General features: G+C 36.6%; 1 protein-coding gene across 1 annotated transcript in view; it reads right to left on the bottom strand.

The window, feature by feature from the left end:
* LOC308250944 (uncharacterized protein) overlaps window positions 1–20,995 on the bottom strand; it is a 92,389-nt gene that overhangs the window by 47,550 nt on the left and 23,844 nt on the right. Inside the window, exons 10-13 of the mRNA XM_080673920.1 lie at window positions 18,321–18,385; window positions 16,487–16,593; window positions 13,884–13,995; window positions 9,719–9,818 (exon numbers count right to left, since the gene is read on the bottom strand). Coding sequence (XP_080530046.1) covers window positions 9,719–9,818; window positions 13,884–13,995; window positions 16,487–16,593; window positions 18,321–18,385 — 384 coding nt within the window. The remainder of the gene's footprint in view (window positions 1–9,718; window positions 9,819–13,883; window positions 13,996–16,486; window positions 16,594–18,320; window positions 18,386–20,995) is intronic.

The raw sequence follows: 20,995 nt of genomic DNA, 5'->3' as shown, positions 1-20,995 counted from the left end.
TATTTCAATACTATAAATTATAGGGCCTTAGAAGTCAATTCGTCTAGTTTTCTGACTTCACAGATGAGAGAACTGAAGTCCAGAGAAGTTAAGCGATTCTCTGAAAGCCCACAGTTAGGCAGTCGAGTGATCAGAACTCAGATTCCTTGAGTTTTTCCACTACCCCTTCTGCTAAAGTAAAAAGTGGTACTCAGAGCAGACACTAAGTAAAATCCATACAAATAAATATGTAATTGCATCCTTTTATGAGGCAGGCTAATAAGGGAACCTAATTTAGACTGGAAACGTTTTCTCAGTGGAAGTCACTGATGAAAGAAGAGAATAAGCAAAGGAAATAAGCATTTCAGGCAGCAGGGAAAAACAAAGGTGCATATACTTTCTCATTCTAGAGGTGGAAAAGGACATGGCATGTTACAGGCACTGAAAGCAGGGCTGCAATGTGGGGAACAAGAAAGAAGTCCCCAGCAGACTCTGTGGGGAGACAGACAAAAGCTGGCCCAAGTGGGGACATGTGGTCCTGGACTGGGTTTTCTCCTTAATGCAAGGGAGTCACAGAAGGATGCTAAACAGAGAAGCCATGTGCCCATATTTTGACTTTGTAAAGATAATTCTTTATTTTTTTAATATGATTTTATTGATTTTTTAGGTAGAGAGAGAGGGAGAGGTATAGAAAGATAGAAACATCAATGAAAAAGGAACATCATCAGCTGTCTCCTGCGCGCCCCCTACTGGGGATAGAGCCTGAAACTTGGGCATGTGCCCTGACTAGGAATCAAACCAGTGACTTGGTTCCTGGGTCCATGCTCAACCACTGAGCCACATCGGCTAGGCAAGATCACTGTTTTGTTTTTTTTTTAATATATTTTATTGATATTTTACAGAGAGGAAGGGAGAGGGATAGAGAGCTAGAAACATCGATGAGAGAGAGACATCGATCAGCTGCCTCCTGCACACCTCCCACTGGGGATGTGCCCGCAACCAAGGTACATGCCCTTGACCGGAATCGAACCCAGGACCCCTCAGTCCGCAGGCCGATGCTCTATCCACTGAGCCAAACCTGTTTTGGCAAGATCACTCTTAAAAACAATGTTTTTCCCCTCTTCAATGTATAAACTAAATATTAAGTTCAATGAAAGGGTAAATACATTATCATCTTCCTCTCACAGCTGTCCTATAACCACCCAGCTTTCTGTCCCAGAACCAAACATACTTTTCTTTACTTCTTAACAAAAATTGTAGCATACATGTTGTTTTGCATTTTGTTTTAGTCTCTTAACTACCTTGGAGCATTTTTCATATCAGCTCACAAAAGCTGCATAATGTTCAATTGTACAGATATGCCATTGTTTAATTTAAATCATGTTTCACTATTTTTTGTTGTTGTTGTTAGTCCTCACCCGATAATATTTTTCCATTGATTTCTAGAAAGAGTAGAAGGGAGAGGGAGAGACAGAGAGAAACACATCAATTGGTTGCCTCCCACACGCACCCCGACCAGGGCTGGGGAACCTGCAACCAAGGTACGTAGCCTTGACTGGAAGTGAACCCTGGACCCTCCTGTCCATGGGCTGAAGCTCTATCCACTGAGGAAAACCAGCTAGGGCTTAACTGTTTTGGGTTTTTTAAATTAACTTTAGAGAGAGAGGAAAGGAGAGGATAGAGAGATAGAAACATCAATGAGCGAGAGACATCAATTGACTGCCTTCTGCACATCCCCTACTGGGGATCAAGCCCACAACCTGGGCATGTGCCCTGACCAGGAATCAAACCAGGGACCTCTTGGTCCCTTGGTTGATGCTCAACTACTGAGCCACACTGGCCAGGCTAAATCATGTTTATTTTAAATCATATATATAATTTTGCCCTTCTGTAAGATATCTGAAGGATGAATTCCCTGAAATAGACAGGTGGATCATAAAGGCTCTACATAATTTTAATCTTTGATAGATATTGCCAAATTGCTCCCCAAACTGAGTGAATTAATTTATATGCCCACCAGTAATGTATGGGTGCCTATACTCCTACAGCCCTTACAAAAGCACTATATTATTCAAATTTTTGAAATTTGACAGTCGGATAGATGGAAAATGGCATTTCATTGTAGTTTGCCTTTCTCTTATGATGAGAACAGCTCACATTCATTGCATGTGAAGAATGACTTGAAGGGGGCAAGAGTGAAGTCAGGGAGACCAGTGAGAAGCTAATGCAGTAAGCCATGTCAGAAATGGTTGGGGGTATGGCAGTGGAGGTGGCAAGAGGGAAGAGATGCACACCATATGTTGCACAGAATCTTGGCCACACACTGGGTGTGGAGAAAGAGAGAGAGGAGAGTGTCAGGGTGATTTCCGGGTTTTTGAATGATGGTTTATAGAACCAAAGGACTTGAAACAACTTAAATGTCCATCGCAGGGAATTTTCACATCTATAGGACAGAATATAATGTGGCTGTTAAAAGGAATTGAGGAAATTAAAAGGAATGAAACTATAATCTATTAGGTTAAAAAAACAAGGTTTAGAATAATATGACTTGCATGCTATCTGTGCATAAAATGGAGATGTTGTATATAATACTACTGTTTGTGTTGGGGGGAAAAAGTTGTATATAAATGCCTGTCTATGCATAGAGCATAGAAGGATTTATAAAAAGTATTGACTCTTGAGAATGAATTGGGGACTGGGAGTTGAAGTGAGAAGCTGACTTAATTCTCATTTGATTTTGTTGCAGTGTCTGAATTCTGTACCATGTGCATGTACTATTTTTTTAAAAATTAAAAAATAGCCAAGCCAGTGTTGCTCAGTGGTTGAGCACTGACCTGTGAACTAGCCAATAGGAGGTCGCCATTCGATTTCCAGTCAGGGCATATGCCTGGGTTGTGGGCTCAATCCCCAGTGTGGGACATGCAGGAGGCAGGCGATCAATGATTCTCTCTCATCATTGATGTTTCTATCTCTCTCTCCCTCTCCCTTCCTCTCTGAAATCAATAAAAAATATTTAAGTAAAAATAAAAAAAAACAGAAATAAAATCATTAATCTCAATCTATGCCAACCATGCCGACTGCAGGAGACTGGCACAGCCTTTTCTCTGCTCCCCAGATCTACACTCACACGCAGATGACATATCCCCACTCAACCTCCACGTTTCTGAATTAATTCTTCACTAATTGATGCCAATGCCTTTTAGAAATGCTGCAAGCCTCATGGGAAAGCTTCTGCCTGAACTCTGTGTGGCCGATAATCTTAATCTGTTCTGTTTAATAACAAACTTCATCACTGTGACTTTTGTTTATTAATCTTGCTTCCTATTCTTTTCACTTGGGTCATCCCAAGTTTTTCTTGCCCACAGAGAGCTGCACAGAAACTCCAATAGCTCTACTCCTCTGCCCACAAGAGCAGGCACACAAGCCAAGCTTGCCTGAAAGAGCCCTTCTTGGGACCTTCAAAACAGGGTCTGGTTTAGCCCTTCCGAGTGATACATGTTTAGGATAAGCAGTAGCTTGAATGAGATTTAAAAAATAAAGTCAAGAGAATTTTCAGGAGTAGAGGCTTGACAGTAGATATGCCCTTTTGATTCCCATGAGACCAGAGCATAGAAATGACCTGTCCATGACCTACTTTGATTTCTGAGAGTTCCCTCTGCCCTAACATGTTCTGTTACAGAAAAGGAAGTGGCAAAACAAAATTTTAGTGATGGATTTTCTACGTGCTATTACTATTGACACAAAGTTAATTTGGAGCGGTATCTGTCATATCACCAAACTACAAGGATCTGAGCCGTAGGTTTGTGCACAACATGGTAATATGCATTCACAGTATTAACCTCCGATCTTGGTTCTGTTGAGTTCAACTACATGTCTTTAATTATTCTATTTCTTCTAAAGTCAGAGGATAAAACCAAGATGTAGCAAACTGTTAAACCAAGGACCTTTCTTAAAGCGTTTTCCAACACACTTATGAGATTGGTCATAATATTTATATATACTCAAGCACTTTGAAATCTCAAGCTGCTTTAACCAGCTGTCATTTTGGTGTCAAACTCCGGTCATTTTAATGTGAAACAAAGGTCAAGAGAGGGTTTTTCTTATTCTTTTCCTATTAGAGAAATATTTTATAGTTATTGAATTCTGCTTAAATTCCTAGCAGTAAGTCCCCATTGCATACTCCTGCTATCTGGGCCACATGAGATTTCATGATTGTTTACAAATAAAAGACATAGAAATAAAGCAAAGTAAAAGTGTCAAATTAATATTTACAGTATTATCAACCACCAAAAATATACACGAGCCAGTTATGGTCTATGCAAACTTGGCACTGATTATTAAGAAACATATATATCTAAAACTGATATCCAGTATGTACACAATGCCAATTTAGTTCTTTCTCTGTATGTAAAATAAGATAGCATAGTTGTTTTTTCATTGCTCATTCTAGAAATTACACTGTATTTTTAAAAATATTTTTTTTCTTGTTGATAGATATATCCCATTCCCCCTACCCTTCCCCCCCCTTCCATGCAACTCCTACCCCTTCACTACCTTATTGCCAATGTCCATGGGCCATGCATATAAGTATATAAGTTCTTTGGTTTATCTCTTCTCATCCCCCAACCTCACATTGAGGTATGTCAGTCTGTTACACTGTAAAGATCATTCAAAATTTTGCTAAATTGTTGGCCTTTAAAAAAGACCTTACTTATTTCTAAAGCTTATTCTCTCAGTTTGTTATTTAACCCTAAAATAATATCTATCTATCTATATATTTATTCAACATCCATTTCTGCTTTTTTTCTAGAATCTTGACTCTCACCTTAAGAAAAATTTGCTAATTCGTATCAGGATAATGCATTGTACAAGATTATTTTATTATAAGAATTAGCCATCATATTAAAGAGTAAGACCTTAAGATTATGCATTCAAATAATGACAAAGGAGAAAAAGTATTTCAAGGTACCCATTTGGTTCCCTTTAAGTGAGGTTTAGCCCTTCCGAGTGATACATTCACCCAGTTCTACTTTGCTGTCCTTTGCACCTAGTTCATTCATGCCTTCATTGAACATAAATGTATTGAGCATCCCCTATGAGCCAGGCACGATTCTTGGTACTGGAGAGTTGGTAGTAAATGGTAACAATCACTCGCCCTCCTTGGAGAGCTTACATGTTAGATGGGAGATACAGACAGTAAAGACATGACCAAGAAATAACATAATTGCAGCCAGTGGTTGATAAAAATAAGGAGGGTAACAGATTAGAGAGTGACTCGGAGAGGTGCTGCTTCAGGTGTGGTGACAGGCCTCTCTTTATCTTTACTCAACTCCATATTCAAGCATAGCATTTTCATACGTAAGACCTATTTATTCACGCAAACTACTTTTCTCATGATAAAAGCAATGATATCCCTCAACTTGCTGCATCTAGATTCAGCCCCAGCCACTTGACTGAAAGTGTTTTTGCCAAGGTCATCAGTAGCATCCTTAGTGATCACTTTGTAAGCTATGTAAATGTTTATCTAATGACTATGTTGTAAACCTGAAATTAATATAATATTGTATATCAACTGTAATTCAAATTTTTTAAAAGTAGGTCATATAGTGATAGGTGCCCTCAAGAAAAATAAAGCAGGGAAAGGTGACAGGACATTTAGGCAATCTTAAATAGGGTGGTCAGGTTGTCCTTCTGGGCCTTCAAAACAGTCTGGGAATGAGGAGCTCTTTTCCTCTCTGATCTCAGAGTGGTTTGGATGTGAGCCTTGGAGCTGTCAGAGGCTGTTGCTTCAGCTTCGTAGAGAAGGTGGTCTTTATAGCCAAGAAAGCAAGGAGTATAAAGTGCTCGTTGTCTATTGCAATAGAAATTTGAAGAAAGAGTTCGTCAGAATATGCACAAACCACTTACTGGTACATCTATATGGATTGCCCACGAGAAAAAAGGCACAAGATACACTTAAGAGCTTTGACATGACGTATAAGTATAAAATCTAATTAAACACAATCTGATTCAATCATTCTAAATTAATCATCAGAGAGAGAGGCCAACAAGACTAAAACAACTTAAAAATAAGACCCTTATGTAACAGTGTTACAAGTAAATTCAGAAATAACAATGAGACATTATTGAAATATCCAGATTACTGCCAGGATTTACTGCAATTAGTTTTCTCTACTTAATATGCATGTGCTTCAGATTATAAAACCAGGAAGTTCATTTGTATGATGAACCAAAAGACCATCACATTGATTAGCTGGAACTTTTCACCCATTTCCCACAATCTAATTGCCAATACAATAGAACCTAATATTCAAAATGCTATCTGCATTCCACATAAATTTTAAGATGAGCCACCTAGTCTTTGATTCAAGGAGAAAATGGTAGATTTTCTCCCTGTTATACAAGTTATGTTCATAAAGTATAAAATCAAAGTATAAAATCATATTGATTGCTAAAGACAAAATATATTTCAGTATAATAATGTACTCTCCACAGTATATTATATACCAACACAGTCAACATCTGAGAAAAAAAGGGAAGGCCAAAAATTCAAGAAAAAATATTAATGTTATATTTTACCAATGATCTTTCAAGCCAAATATGATTTGGTCTGGGAATATAATTTGGGGAAAAATGCCTGGCAAAACTGTTAAACCACTGCATCCCTTCAAGTTCCAATTCAACTGCTTTTAGATTTCAAATCTTTCCCTGAAAGAATTATATTGTTTGTTATGGTTAAATCTTCATATGCCTCTATTTGCTTTATCTCTATAATAAAATTTTAAACTCCCTGTTTGCAGTTGCTCAATCTATATGGTGTTTGTATCATCTACTAAATCCTCCACAACATTGAGATTCGCAAAATGAAAGCCTGAAAACAAATGAACCCCACATCTTAGAATCTGTATTGGTCACAGACTGGAGTGGCTGACTGCTCAAACCAATTCTCTTGCGGCCACACCTATGGGACCCCTTCTCTGGTTAAAGACTCTACTGCAAGCATGTCAAACTCGCCAGCCAACAGTTTAACATGCTTGCTCCACGCCTCTGCCCACAAGAGCAAGCACACAAACCAAGCTTGCCTGAAAGAGTCCTTCTTGGGACCTTCAAAACTGAGTCTGGGAAAGAACTCTTTTCCTCTATGATCTCAGATATGAGCTTTGGAGTGGTCAGGGGCTGCTGCTCTAGCTTCATGGAGAAGCTGGTCTTTATACAAAGCAGAGAGGGGAGACAGTGAGAGGCCAGCTGAGACAGACAGACACTGCTAATGCCAGCTTCAGCCCTGTTCTTCCCACAATTAAGTGCTGAGTCAATAAATCCCATTGACTTACTTTCACTAGTTATTGTAAGGATTCCATCACTGGAAGCCAAAATTGTAACTAGTGCAGATGCAGATTTGCATTACTGTAAAGACTCTTGGAATCCATGAGGTCCCAAATCCTCATGTTAGGTATTAGGAAAATGGATTAGTTAGAGAGGGGTAAGCACCTTGCCTAAAGTCTCACAATGAAATTGTAAGGAAGCAGGGAACTGTGGCCAATCCTGCAGGTTGGCTCACCCTCACTCATTCTAACTCCAACATTTCCCAGTCTTCTTGTAGCTAGGGTGCTGGCATGTGGCCTAAGTTCCTGGGAAGCATAGGCATCTAACCAGGACTTGGGTGAGAAATGACCAATGAGAGGTGGGCATTGCATGCAGGGAGTTGGTATCTGCTGGGGAACAGGGTGGTAGAGCCCTGTGTTCTTCTGAGACAACTAAGGTGGACTCTGACACACAGTACACTACCTGCCTGATACAGCAGAATCAATCTGTGTGTGTGTGTGTGTGTGTGTGTGTCTGTGTTGATGGAGTAGTATTCAAACTGGTTCAATGGTTCTCCTAAGATTCTGGAAGACAATAACTTTCAATAAATCTCTTTCTATTTAAACTAACTTGAGTTCTGTTTGAGATCTAGAACCTTGACCTATATAGAATTTGACACCTGGAAATGGGGTGCTGCAATCTGCAATGTGGGATTGAATTACTGGGGAAGTAGGGCTTGGAGCAGCAAAGGCACAGATACTGACTGAAAGCAGAAAGCTGGCAACTCATTATGCAGGATGTAAAATTGTGTCAAGCTGCTTCACGCTGTGCCTGTGTGCTGTGATTGTTCCATTAGAAGAAACCGTAACAAAAAATTTGTCCTAGAATGAGGATATTTAATAGTACCCAGAATCCCTAAACTCCTTCCCAAATTCAGTATCACTTAGAAACTGTTTTTCAGCTGCATCACAAACTAAAAAAATAGTGAAACACATTATGGATTTTATTTCTCTCAAACCTGAAGATTAATGGAAACTATAGAGGGAGTATCAGTCTATGCAGTTCATATGTTCAAAATGGCAATTCCAAATCATCAATAAAAAAGTAAAGTGATGAGCAATAGGCAGTCTGAGAAGAGACAGGGCTAGATTTTATATATATATATATATATATATATATATATATATATATATATATATACATACACATATATATATATATGTATATATATATACTGTACAAATATTTCATTGAGATCACTTTGCATTTTGCTCATGTGTGTTACTTTGCAGCTTAAATATGTTCACATTTTTGTCCCAATCCTTCTTCTTCGCCTCCCTCCTTCCTTTTCTTCCTTTCTGTCTGTCTCTGTCTCTCTCCCTCTCCCAATCCCCTTTCTTGAGGAGCATTTATCTCACTCTTTTTAAAATAATTCTAACAAGTGTAAGGTGACAACTTACTGTGGTTTGATTTGCATTTTCCTCGTGATGAGTGATATTCAGCAATTTTTTCATGTACTTGTTGGCCATTTGTATGTCTTCTTTGGAAAAAATGTCTATTCCTCAGCCTATTTTTAAATTGGATTGTTTGGGTTTTTTGCTGTTTATTGTATAAGTTCCTTAACCCTTTATCAGACATATGGTTTGCAAATATTTCCCATTTCATAGGCTGCCTTCTTGTTTTATAGGTTGTTTTTTTATTTTCTGTGCAGAAGTATTTTTGTTTAAGGTAGTCGCACTTGTTCACTTTTGCTTTGTATTAGTTTTAAAATGTAAGTCTTGCATTGCCAATATTCAATTCCCCCCTCCATTTCTCATCGTGGGTAGAGGAAAAAGAAGGTAGTGGAAAAGGAACAGAACTCTTCCCCACGACACTAACATTACTAGAAAATCTTACTTCTCTTCTTAGGAGCCAAAGGAGGGCATCTGCCTTCTCTCATTTTACCTACTTCCCTCCCTAAGCCACATTTCTCCATATGTGCAATGTGGGAATTCATGGCCTTTCAAAGTTATATCCCCACGATAGGGTAAGTTCACTGGATTAGCAAATCTAAAGCCTTGAGAGGCCCTGTCCTGCGAAGGTGGCAGGTCAGTTTCAGCTGTGAGGGAAAAGCCAGGGCACCGAAGGAAAGGGTCCTGTGTGTCGGGGCCGGGGGTGGAGTGGCACAGGGCAGCACGGGACCTGTTCAGAGGGCACCAGAGGAGTCCATGCTGGGGAAAAAGGATCCTAACGTAGGGAAACTGGAACCCAGGTTGGGGTGGTAACATGGGCACAGCAAACCTATAATAAACTTTACCAGGTTGCTTTGTCTGGGATCATCACCTAAATCCACTATTACGCGTACTCAGAGGTCTAATTAATGAATATTATAATTGATGATGGTGATTAGAAAGTAAGGGATAGTCAGAACTGCAACTATAAACATATATATGCTTACCCATCCCAGTCCCTGCTGGTGCAATTTCTCTTGAAAAAATTTCCAGTGCCTTCTTCTCTTTATGATGTACCGAAAGCCAAAGAACTACTTCTCGAGGACCCTGTTGACAAAGAGTAGAAACGAACAATTGCAGAGGTCAAAATAAGGCACAATCTGTATTTGCACACCATAAGAGAAGATTTTTTTCTGGGTTATATAAATATTTCTGGTATGCATGTTTACTATAAGAAGTTTATTATTATAAGTTTTCCTGATTATGTCACACAGGTTCACAAAATAAACATCTTATTAAAAATAGATGATAAAACTCTTAGTCCCCTATATATTAATAATAATTATTTTATCTTAGGAATTTAACTTGACACATGGTAAAGATAGGTTGGAAAAATGTATTTGTAAAATGCCTTTGTTGTTCTTTCCATTTATCCTTTCTTTTATTTAATTGATGCTCATTACATTTTTTCTTAAAAGGGTGATAGTTTCTTAGTTGTTTTTTTAATCCTCACCTGAGGATATGTTTTTATTGATTTTAAAGAGAAAGAGAGAGAGAAACATTGATTCAAGAGAGAAACGTGTATCAGTTGCCTCTCATACGTACCCCAACTGGGGATCAAACCCACAACCTGGATACGTGCCCTGAGTAGGAATCAAACCTGTGACCTTTCGGTGCATGGGATGATGCTCCAGCCAACCGAGCCTCACTGGCCAGGGCAATGCCCATTCCTTTTTCACGTGACGGATGATTTTAAATTTTATGTGTAAAATTGCCATAGCTCCTGAAGAATATTTGCATCGAAGAGGACCTATAATCTTTGGGTGGTTCATAGCATTAATCTACTACCCTACTTGGAAACAGAGTTAACTATACAAGTATATAAATAAAAATGTCATTTAAAAAATTTTAAGAATTCAGCAATCACCTTCTTTGAAATGTGTGGTCATTTGGAAATTCACTGGAAAGAGTGAAATTCTAAGGTCTAGTTCTGCCTTTTATTCTGAAGATCTGCTTGTGCTTAATTATCAATTCATGTCTCTATAACTTTATTTTCCTTTCCAGTAAAGTGCAGATCCTATCAGCTTTCTAACTACTTCATAGAGTCAGCAATATAAAAAATGTGGCATTAGATGTGAAACACTTCTTCAAGTACAAATATGAGCTATAATTATGTTAGTAAGACCAATAATTACATTCTACTTTTCCCATTATATGTACTGTCAATCTCTCCCTCTAAAACCAAATTAATGAATCTGACTATTTAATTATGTGACTATGGTAAATAGAGGTTCATGGGCACATTATGAAAAATAGACATTATGTACTGTTTTCAAGCAAGCTTTAATGAAGAGTCCCTTTCAAACAACAGACTAAAAGTTGGCTTTCATAATAACCTTTCATTTTATGTTCTACATTCACTCAATCTAATTCAGTCAATTAAATATGGCAATTAAAAAATTTGGCAATTAAATCACCTAGCAACTAATAGAGTACACATTTCTGCGTACAGTGAAATATCTACACTTTGACACCTGGTTCTTGTTTCTGAGTTTTATCAAGCATCTAAAATGTCTCATATAATTCTAAATAGCCCCTAAGTTTATATCCTGACCTTACCACACACTAGTCTACAAAATAAAACACAGGAGTTCTTGGCATTTGGGGGGTTTTATACAACAAAATGAAAAACAGGCTGCAAAAATTATGCAACCAACAATTCTTTCTCCAAAATAAAATATTTATGCAACATTTTGTTGAGCTCACCGTTTTATATAGAAGAGAAAATTCCTAAGCAGGAAAGAGTCTTAATAAAGATCTGACACAGATACTTGAATTATTTAATATACTATATATAAGAATATTATTTTTCTTTTCTAAAATATAATGAATTATCTTGTTATATTTACTCAAGCCTTAATAATTCAGTTACAAAGGGTTTAGATCTTTTTAATCAACTCTACACTGAAAAGAAACTCTTGCTCCTAGGGTTAAAAGTGCAGATGCTAGGAGACTGTAGAAGGTCAAAATGGGGTCCTGTTCCTCCTCTTTAGTACTCTAATAACAGGCAAATTACTCAACCTCTCTGTGCCTGAGTTTCCGCATTTTATAAAATGGAAATATCAACACGTACCCAAAAGGGTTGTTGTGATAGCTAAGTGACCACAATAAAGAATTTAGAACAGTGCCTGGCACATATTAACCTTTCAATTGGTGTTGTGATTGTTACTGTTGTTTCCCATACATTTTTCCATCTTTGATTAACACCTAAGTGAAAGCAATAACAATTGGCCAAAAAAATATCTACAAATAATCCAGAATAATAAAATGGCCAAACCTTTGTGATTATGACTGTTCAGGCTGAAAAGTCCTAAAAATTATTCAAAATGGTTAAAGATGTAAGTAGAAAGTTATATAGGACACACCCATAATAATGTTGTTAGAATTAAATATATGATAGAGAAAAAAACTATGTGGATAAAGTCAAATTATCCATAATTTAATGAGACATTGATAAGAATTCATATTTAAAAAATAATCTCAAAATGCCTTGAAGTAGATTAATGAAATTGATTTTTAATGGTGGTCACAATAGATTTGACATACTTTATATATTGATTTTTTAAATGTAAGCCAAAAAACAATTCTGAATCTCTTATACCTTTTCTAGTGAATTTCCTGTAAGAATGAAAGAAATGTTATTTCTGGTTGTTGTTTTTTTAATATATTTTATTGATTTTTTTACAGAGAGGAAAGGAGAGGGATAGAGAGTTAGAAACATCGATGAGACAGAAACATTGATTCAGCTGTCTCTTGCACACTCCCTACTGGGGATGTGCCTGCAACCAAGGTACATGCCCTTGACCGGAATCAAACCTGGGACCCTTGAGTCCACAGGCTGATGCTGCTCTATCCACTGAGCCAAACCGGTTAGGGCTGTTATTTCTGTTTTTGCTGCTAAAGACCAACATATGTTTTGAGAACTCATCAGAAGTTAAAAATTTAAATTTCATAGCTCTCTAAACACTTTTGAAGAAAACCATATATGTGACATCCAAAAGCCTAAACATAACTCAAATATTAAAAATAGGATAAGAAAGAAAGGGGATGGAATTAGGGTGAGTTTTGCAGTAGGCAAATAGAAAATTCAAATTGAATAACCAGCTTGTTGTATAACATAGATTTAAAAAATAGATACTATAAAATTGAAGTAACCCAAAATTCATAACCCATTAAACCTTAGGTCAGTCTTTACAATAAATACTTTGATCTGTAAGTGATTAAGAATATTCCAAACCATTCACTTATATTGGAACTTAAAAAATATGGGCTGTTCTAGCAAGACACCCATGAAAAACACACATGGTGTCAAAACAAGCCAAAGGAAAATCGTTTGGGCAAAAAAATAAAAAAGGATCCCAAGTCAAATTTATAGAAAAGATTCCTTTATTAACTTTTGGTCGAGAATATGTTTGTATAGTTTCAGAAAACAACTCCAAGACGATGTGGATTCCTGCAACAGAGAGGAATTGCTCCAGCCATGAAGACAGAAGAGAAACAGTCCAGAGATGGAAGACGCTGACGATGCCTTGCCATACTAGCAGTCAGCAGCTGTGCGTCGCTGCAGGTTGCCCAGGACCAAACCAGAGAGGGTCGGACCTGCATTACCACCATTTGTCCACCATCCAGAACTGAAATATCATTGCTGACATGTACACATAAGGAACAGTTTGACATTGAAATTGGGACTCAAAAGAACTGTTGGCCCAGAAAGAAACTCACTACAGACTGATCCATTTGCCTCTCAGCATAACCATTATTGCTTGTCCCATTTTTGGTTCTTATAAGTGTATTTCTAGTATCACATGATCTCACTCATCTAGGGGAAATAATGAACAACATAAACTGATGAACAAAAACAGATCTGGAGACAGGGAAGCATTGATCAGATTGTCAAACCTCAGGGAAGGTAGGGGAGGGTGGGGGTAAGGGGGAGAAATCAACCAAAGGACTTGTATGCATGCATATAAGCCTAACCAGTGGTCACGGACAACAGGGGAGTGGGGGCATGCGTGGGGAAGGGTTCGGGAGGGGAATGGGGGGATAAGCAAAAATATGTGATACCTTAATCAATAAAGAAATTAAAAAATATATATGGGCTGTTCTACTTACTCCATTTAAATTTGCTTTAGCTTGTGCTCCATATGTTTCTTCAGATCCTAAAATTTGTACGTGAACTTCACTATAATCTTCTAAGCCAGCTTTTTCAAACATAAGACGAGTTCTGCAGCGAAGTATATGTGACAAAAAAAATCATGAATTTATGGTACATCAACGCCAACATTCCTTTAGTTTTGGTTCTTGATAAAGATCACCCATTTTGGATGTTCAACAATTACAGTTGAAGGACTGGGGCAATTTAGGGCATTTGGGGTATCAAGTCATTCCTGAATATTAGCTTTAGCTTCAAATCACAACATTTGGTATGTTATAGCCTCAATGTCCTAATTTTCTCAACAGTCTAAAATTGAAGAGTTTTCTCTTTGACCCAATAATTACAGGTGCAAGTACTTTTTAGGTTTCTGAGGGATTAGAGTTCAGTTGCTTAAAGTTTTATTATTAATCTGTTGTATTACATATGGTCAAAGGCTGTGATCTGCAAAATTTCTACTTTCTGAAATGGATTAAGGTAGCCTTGAGGATGCTTGGAAACAAGGTGCATACTTGTCTGTTGGGGGCAAATGTTCTATCTGTAGCTATTAATTCAATACTATTATATTATTCTAATACTCTATGTTCTTTCTAAATTAATTTGATAAATACTAAGATCTGTTAAAGTCTTCCACAGCAATTGTATTTCTCTCCATTTTTCTTAATGTATCTAGCAGTTCTGACCTAAATGTCTCAATACCATGTTATTTAGCACATCTACATGAACTTTATTGTGTATGATACATTTTATGGCATTTAAATTTTACTTTACTATCTCTATCAACTCCCTTTATTTTTTCTTTCTCATTCTCCTCCTCTTCCTTTTTTACCTCCTCGCCCTTTTTCTTGTTTCTTGCCTATTCTGATATTTTTTACTTTTTTCAATTGTTTTATTTCAATGTGTATTATAACACTTACTTGAATATTGATTTTAATGGATTCTAAGAGACTACCGTTTAAAAAAACATTTTTATTGATTTCAGAGAGAGGAAGAAGAAATAGAAACATCAATGATGAGAGAAAATCACTGATCAGCTGCCACCTGAACACTCCCTACTGGGGATGGAGCCTGCAACCTGGGCATGTGCCCTGGCTGGGAATGAAACCATGACTTTCTGGTTCATAGGCTGACGCTCAACCACTGAGCTACACCATACACCAGCTGGGCTAAGAGACTATCTTTTGATTGAGCAATTTATAACATTTATGTTCACTTACAGAACTACGATTTTGACTTGACTTTTGACAACTTATTTTATGCTTTCTTTGTTTTAATGTTTGCTTTAAGACTTTTGGAATAGTCATTCATTCAGCAATATTTACTGAATAATGTGTCAGATATTGTGATATGTAACTATGTTTTCATTGCTTTTATTTTATTTAAGTACCTAAAAAGGTACTTATCTTTTAGGTTTATCTGTTTAAATATCGCTTAGTAAAGCCTTCCTTACCTGCTAAATTTAAATTATGTTCTCCTATTATTCTTTTTCATAACACTCTTTACTATTTATTCAAAGTACTTTTCAAATCTTTATTTGTCGATTATTGGTTTAATGTTTATCCACATACTAAACTCCATGAGGATAGCCACCCTGTCTGCTCACAACTATATAGTCAGGGTCCAGAAGTGATTGGCATGCAGTAAGTGATTCAAATGTTAGTTGAAAGAGAGAATTCATTCATTCATTCACTGACAATGCAGGGAATTGAAAATTCAAATTGTAGTTGTCTTTAACTTAAAAACACTTGGATTCTATATCAAATGATGGGATCATGGGCTATTTTCATTCATTTTCCTGTTTATATATTTTTTCACCTTAAAATGTTTTATGATCATCACTGTTGATAAAGAATTGAAATAAGGTGATATGAGTTTCTTCTAATTAAAAACGAAATTAGCACTAATTTGCCTTTTTATATCTGTCACCAATACTTATTTTTATTAATGGGGGTTTGAATCTTTAACCCAGATTCTCTTGATTAACTCAATAACATGCTTTAAACACATAGCATAGTAGGGAGCTTTACTCCTGGGACAGGATGTGAATTATTTGATTCAGGCATTAGAAAATTTATAAAAGTTGTTAAATTTGGTTACAGAAAAATCATAAAATTTCTTTATATGGATTTTTTTTTAAGGAAAGAGAACTCTCTGAGACAAATGAAGTTATTTCCTGACACCAAACACTTGTAGGTACCATATGACCTGTGAAAGGGTCAATTGTTTCTGACTCTATTGCCTGTGTGCACTACGTTAACTTTCTAAACATAATCTTTAGGTTAAGACCAAAAAAAAGTATATGTTTTCTAGTAGAATTTAGCATCCATAAAACTTTTCTAATACCTGTTTCTAGGTATCTGTGCATACTAAACTGTAAAATTGTTGGTGCAGGGCTCATTTGTACCTGTTGCTTACTGTATATGTGCTGAATGAACATATAAATACTTCCAGGGGAAATGTTAAGTGACCATAATATGATTTTAATGATTCCTGTTAAATAACTTGGTCACTGCCATGCTTTAAATTTAGTTAGAAAACACATCTTTTTGTTTCATGTACAAACCTTTTCAAAATACTCTCAGCTGTTCTCCTTCCCTTTTCAGTTGCTTTTGGCCCTCCCATTGGGCAGACAGCAGTTGCTCTGAAACCATCGTGATAAGAAGCGCTTACCTGATGACATAAGGTTACAACTATAAGCAATGGTATCATCTATGTCAACAATAATATGCCCTAGAATGGACCATATAATTACTGATCAGAAATTATCTTTTCAGTTCCAACTACATTTAAAACTGCATTTTCTTAAATGAAATAATGACTTTCATAGAGGTAAAGTGGAAGCTTTAAAAATTAATGGTGGAGCCCGGCCAGTGTGGCTCAGTGGTTGAGCATTGACCTATGAACCAGGAGGTCACAGTTTGATTCCTGGTCAGGGCACATGCCCGGGTTGCAGGCTCAATCCCCAGTGTGGGGCATGCAGGAGGCAGCCAATCAATGATTCTCTCTCATCATTGATGTTTCTATTTCTCGCTTCCTCTCTCTTCCTCCTTAAAATCAATAAAAAAATATGTTAAAAAAATAAAAATAAATGGTGGGAGGTAAGGTTATAACAAAAATGTAATTTCACTGTAACAAGTTAGAAAAATATATAAAAACTGTTTTAATCAGAATTGTGGCTTTATTTTTAATGGAGATATGGCAGAGTTTCAAGAAACTCAAAGCTCTAACTGCAAACATTAGCATAGATCTTTTAAGTACTGGTTAAAATTATGGAAGAAATTGGCCCAACTGTGAAGGCACATCCTGATTACCAAATGACAAAAACTAAAGAACAACTCAAGAGAAAATTGAGACTTAAAGTTCATTATAAGAAATACTTTCTTTAAAAACTACTTTTGAGTCAACACTGAATTCAGTAAGTTATTTAAACATTTTACTAACTAAATTAACTAAATAATTAATTACAACTATATTTGACCTTGATTTCTGAATTTAGAAAAATATTTTTTGTGGTTTTAATTGTGCTATTTAAGCTTCCAATCAAACTTTTTCTTCTACTTGGGATGAGAATTTGGAAATACTCCACTGGAATCAATCTAAATGTCCAACAAGGATATAATGATTAAGTAAACCATGATATATGCCAATAATGGAATGCTATGGAGCACTTTTGAAATAATGTTGAAAGTATTTAATCATGAAGAAATACTTCTAATGTTAAATTAATATAGTTGAAATATCTAAATATGTTTATATTTGTATGTGACTGCCACTCATTTTTGTTTATTCTAGTTTGTCTCTTGCAATCAAAAAGTCCTAACTAGAATATTTGTAGATTATAAATAACAAATCCATTTTTAAAAACTTCGTTTGTTTTTTTAGAAAATGGATGCTTTACTTTTAGAAAGAGCATCACTTCATAGCCTTCAGACCCCTTGTTAAAGCAACAGCCTAAAAAAAAAGCACATTGGCCTAAATTTTGTTTTCTGCCATGAACATATCACATCTAAAATAGTAACATTATTTTTAATATCGTACAGATATATGTTCTCTGTATTAATACTTCAAAACGTATCCTCTGGTCCTTCTTTATGGTGCTTTGTAATTGTGGTACTATCATACACACCTGTAGTTTCATATAAATAATGATTACCCTAAATTTAAGGAATTGCCATAGTATAAGTTCTGGAATTTAAATATACCAATTAATCTTACCAATATCAAGAAATCAAAGATGGTCTGTGGGCTTGTCCTCCCCTCCCCATATTTCTGCCTACTTTCTACAGGAAATTAATACTTTATACCTAATTAAATCCCCTATCTATTGCACAGAGGGAAATTAATGTGCCTCCTCCCTGAATTCAAAGCAGGTAACAAAATCACACAAAAGAAAAGACCTTATAAAAGGAAGAAGGAAGTGACCCCTTTGCTCCTTGAACCCGCACTGCTCCACCTTCAACACCTAAACATTAAAGAGAAAATCAGGATCACTTATTTTAGTACAAAATCTATTCATTACTTTTAATACACAGCTGTGTTTTTTAAATTAACTCAAAAATTAAAGAATGGAGAATATTAGAAATTCCCCTAAAACAAGACATGAAACTTATTTTAACTTGCTACCTATTTAAATTACATCATTGACAAGATCACAACTGGCCTTTTAAGCTTCTGAACACATCCTTGGGAAATGAAAAGATCTTTATTAGCCTCATCAATAAAATTGTCATTACTCAGTGAAGTGTCAGAGAAGTTGGGCTAATTACAGCTTAACACAGTTCACATTCTCATCTCATAAATGCAGCTGTGTGCCACTTTACATGTCTATATCCATACCATCATCTCTCTGAACAAAGTAACATCTAAAACACTACTCAGGATGAGTAAAATCATGGTATGAAAATAAAGTGGGTGTTAATAAAAATTGATTCTAAGCAAGAAGATGTATATCAGTAGATAAATAATATACATGCCTGCATTATTTGGAAAATGTGGTAAGATGTATCATAATTTTGCAGACAATAGGTAATTTTCAAGAGAAGCAAAAATCTTAGTCACTATCTTCCTATCACTGAAAGCATTCTGAGAGTTTTTAAATCTAACTTATTTAACAATATTTGTGAAATCAATAATAAAGAAAACTTTACATTCTCAAAACAAGGATTATTATAGCTTTGTCACACTTTTAGCTTTAGTATCTATTTGATCAAACCAACATTTTTGTTTCTGGGAGCACAAAATTGTTGAAGGAGCAAGGATTTGAAAATCTGGGAGACCTAGATTTAAATCCCAGTTTAGCTGTGTGTTCTCAGGCAAATTACTCAACCTCTCCGCCTCCCTTTCCTCTTCTGTAAAATGAACATACAAACTACTTCAGAAGAGAGCTGTAGATTAAATACTTATAAGGAGCCTATCTCACACCATGGCAGTATAGTATAACAGTGTTGCTCAATTAATTTTCCTCTTCCTTCAAGTGACCGTTCAGAAACCCCATGCATTTTGAACTGAATTCCTAGCTGCAAACTATTCAAAGTGAAAAACATATCTGACTCATATGCTACAACCTGAAATGAACCTTAAAAGGCCTAGTATCTCAATGATTTGAAACAATATTATTGCAATAGGTTCAATAAAGCTCTTAGAATTTCTTACATTTTATGACCCAGGATAGCTTTGTCTTTAAATGCATTTACAAGTATCGGTTTAAAATCAAGAAGCCAAACAAAAATATATAACCCAAACCTCTTAATTCAGGCATGTAATATAACTAAACAGCCTACAGTACCATAAAGTCAGCACTAAGTAAACACCGGACAGAGATAGCTGGCCTTGCTGTCTCTGTTAAACATGTCAAAGTACAGCATCTGAAAATATTTGAAAAATCTGCCTAATTTCCATCTGTTATACTTCTCAGAGGATAACTAAAAGTTCATGTGAAAGTTCATGGTAAGTTCAAATATGTCATGTCAGGGCATTTACAGGATAAAAGTTCACTGGGAGTTTATTATTTTTCTTTAAAAGACTGAAGTGGAAAAAGAATAAATATACTAATTAAAGTTATTTTATATTGCATTACGACCACCACATTTTAAAGCATCATAAATACAAATTATACATTTTAAAAGGCCATGTGCAATGCATAATGGCAACAATGATGATTTGCCTAAGATAGTAGCCTTGGGACTGTTCTTAGAGAAGCAGCCGCAGATCAGTTTTGGTTGTTCTCCATATTATTTAAAGAACAAGTTGTCACATTTTATCTGGTATTGAATACTTTGTTTAAACTACATATTTAGAAACAGTACTATAGAGACATAGGAAAAAGAGAGGAACATCAGAAATAATAAATGAATACAGGCATACCTAATTTCACAAATATTGCACTTTCACAAATTGAGGTTTGTGGCAACCCTGCGCCCAGCAAGTCTATTGATGCCATTTTCCTAACAGCATTTGCTCGTTTCCTTTATCTGGGTCACATTTTGGTAAGTCACAACATCTCAACATCACAACATTTCATGATTATATTTGTTACTAGAGGCCCAGTGCATGAATTCGTGCATGGGTGGGGTCTGCCAGCCTGGCCCTGATTGGGCCCAATTAGGGCTGAGCTGGCCTGGGGGAGGGGCTGTGGGCAATTGGCTGGCAGGCCTGGTCCCCGATTGGGGTGGAGGGGCCTACCGGGGGTGGGGCCAGACGTGGGGAGGGTCTCTGGGCAGTGGGCTGGCCAGCCATGCCCCCGAATGGAGTGGGGGGGCCAACCGGGGCCAGCGGCAGGGGGGGAGGGGCCATGGGATGCTGGCCAGCCAGCCCCACCTCTAATTGGCCAGTTCGCTGGCCACAGTGGGTGTCATAGCGACTGGTCATTACAGAGTTCTGGTTGCTGGCTTTATATATATATAGAGAGAGAGATGGTGATCTCTGATAAGTGATCATTGAGTTACTATTGTAACTGCTTGGAGGAGCCACAAACCGTGCCTATATAAGATGGCAAACTTAATAAATGTCTATGTTCTGACTGCTTCACTGAAGGGCTGTTCCCATCTCTCTCCCTCTTCTGGGGCCTTCCTAA

Source organism: Plecotus auritus (genome assembly GCF_963455305.1).
Source record: "Plecotus auritus genome assembly, chromosome: 6".
NCBI lineage: Eukaryota > Metazoa > Chordata > Mammalia > Chiroptera > Vespertilionidae > Plecotus > Plecotus auritus.
The sequence above is the reverse complement of the archived record's forward strand: the minus strand, read 5'-3'. Positions and strand labels throughout refer to the sequence as shown.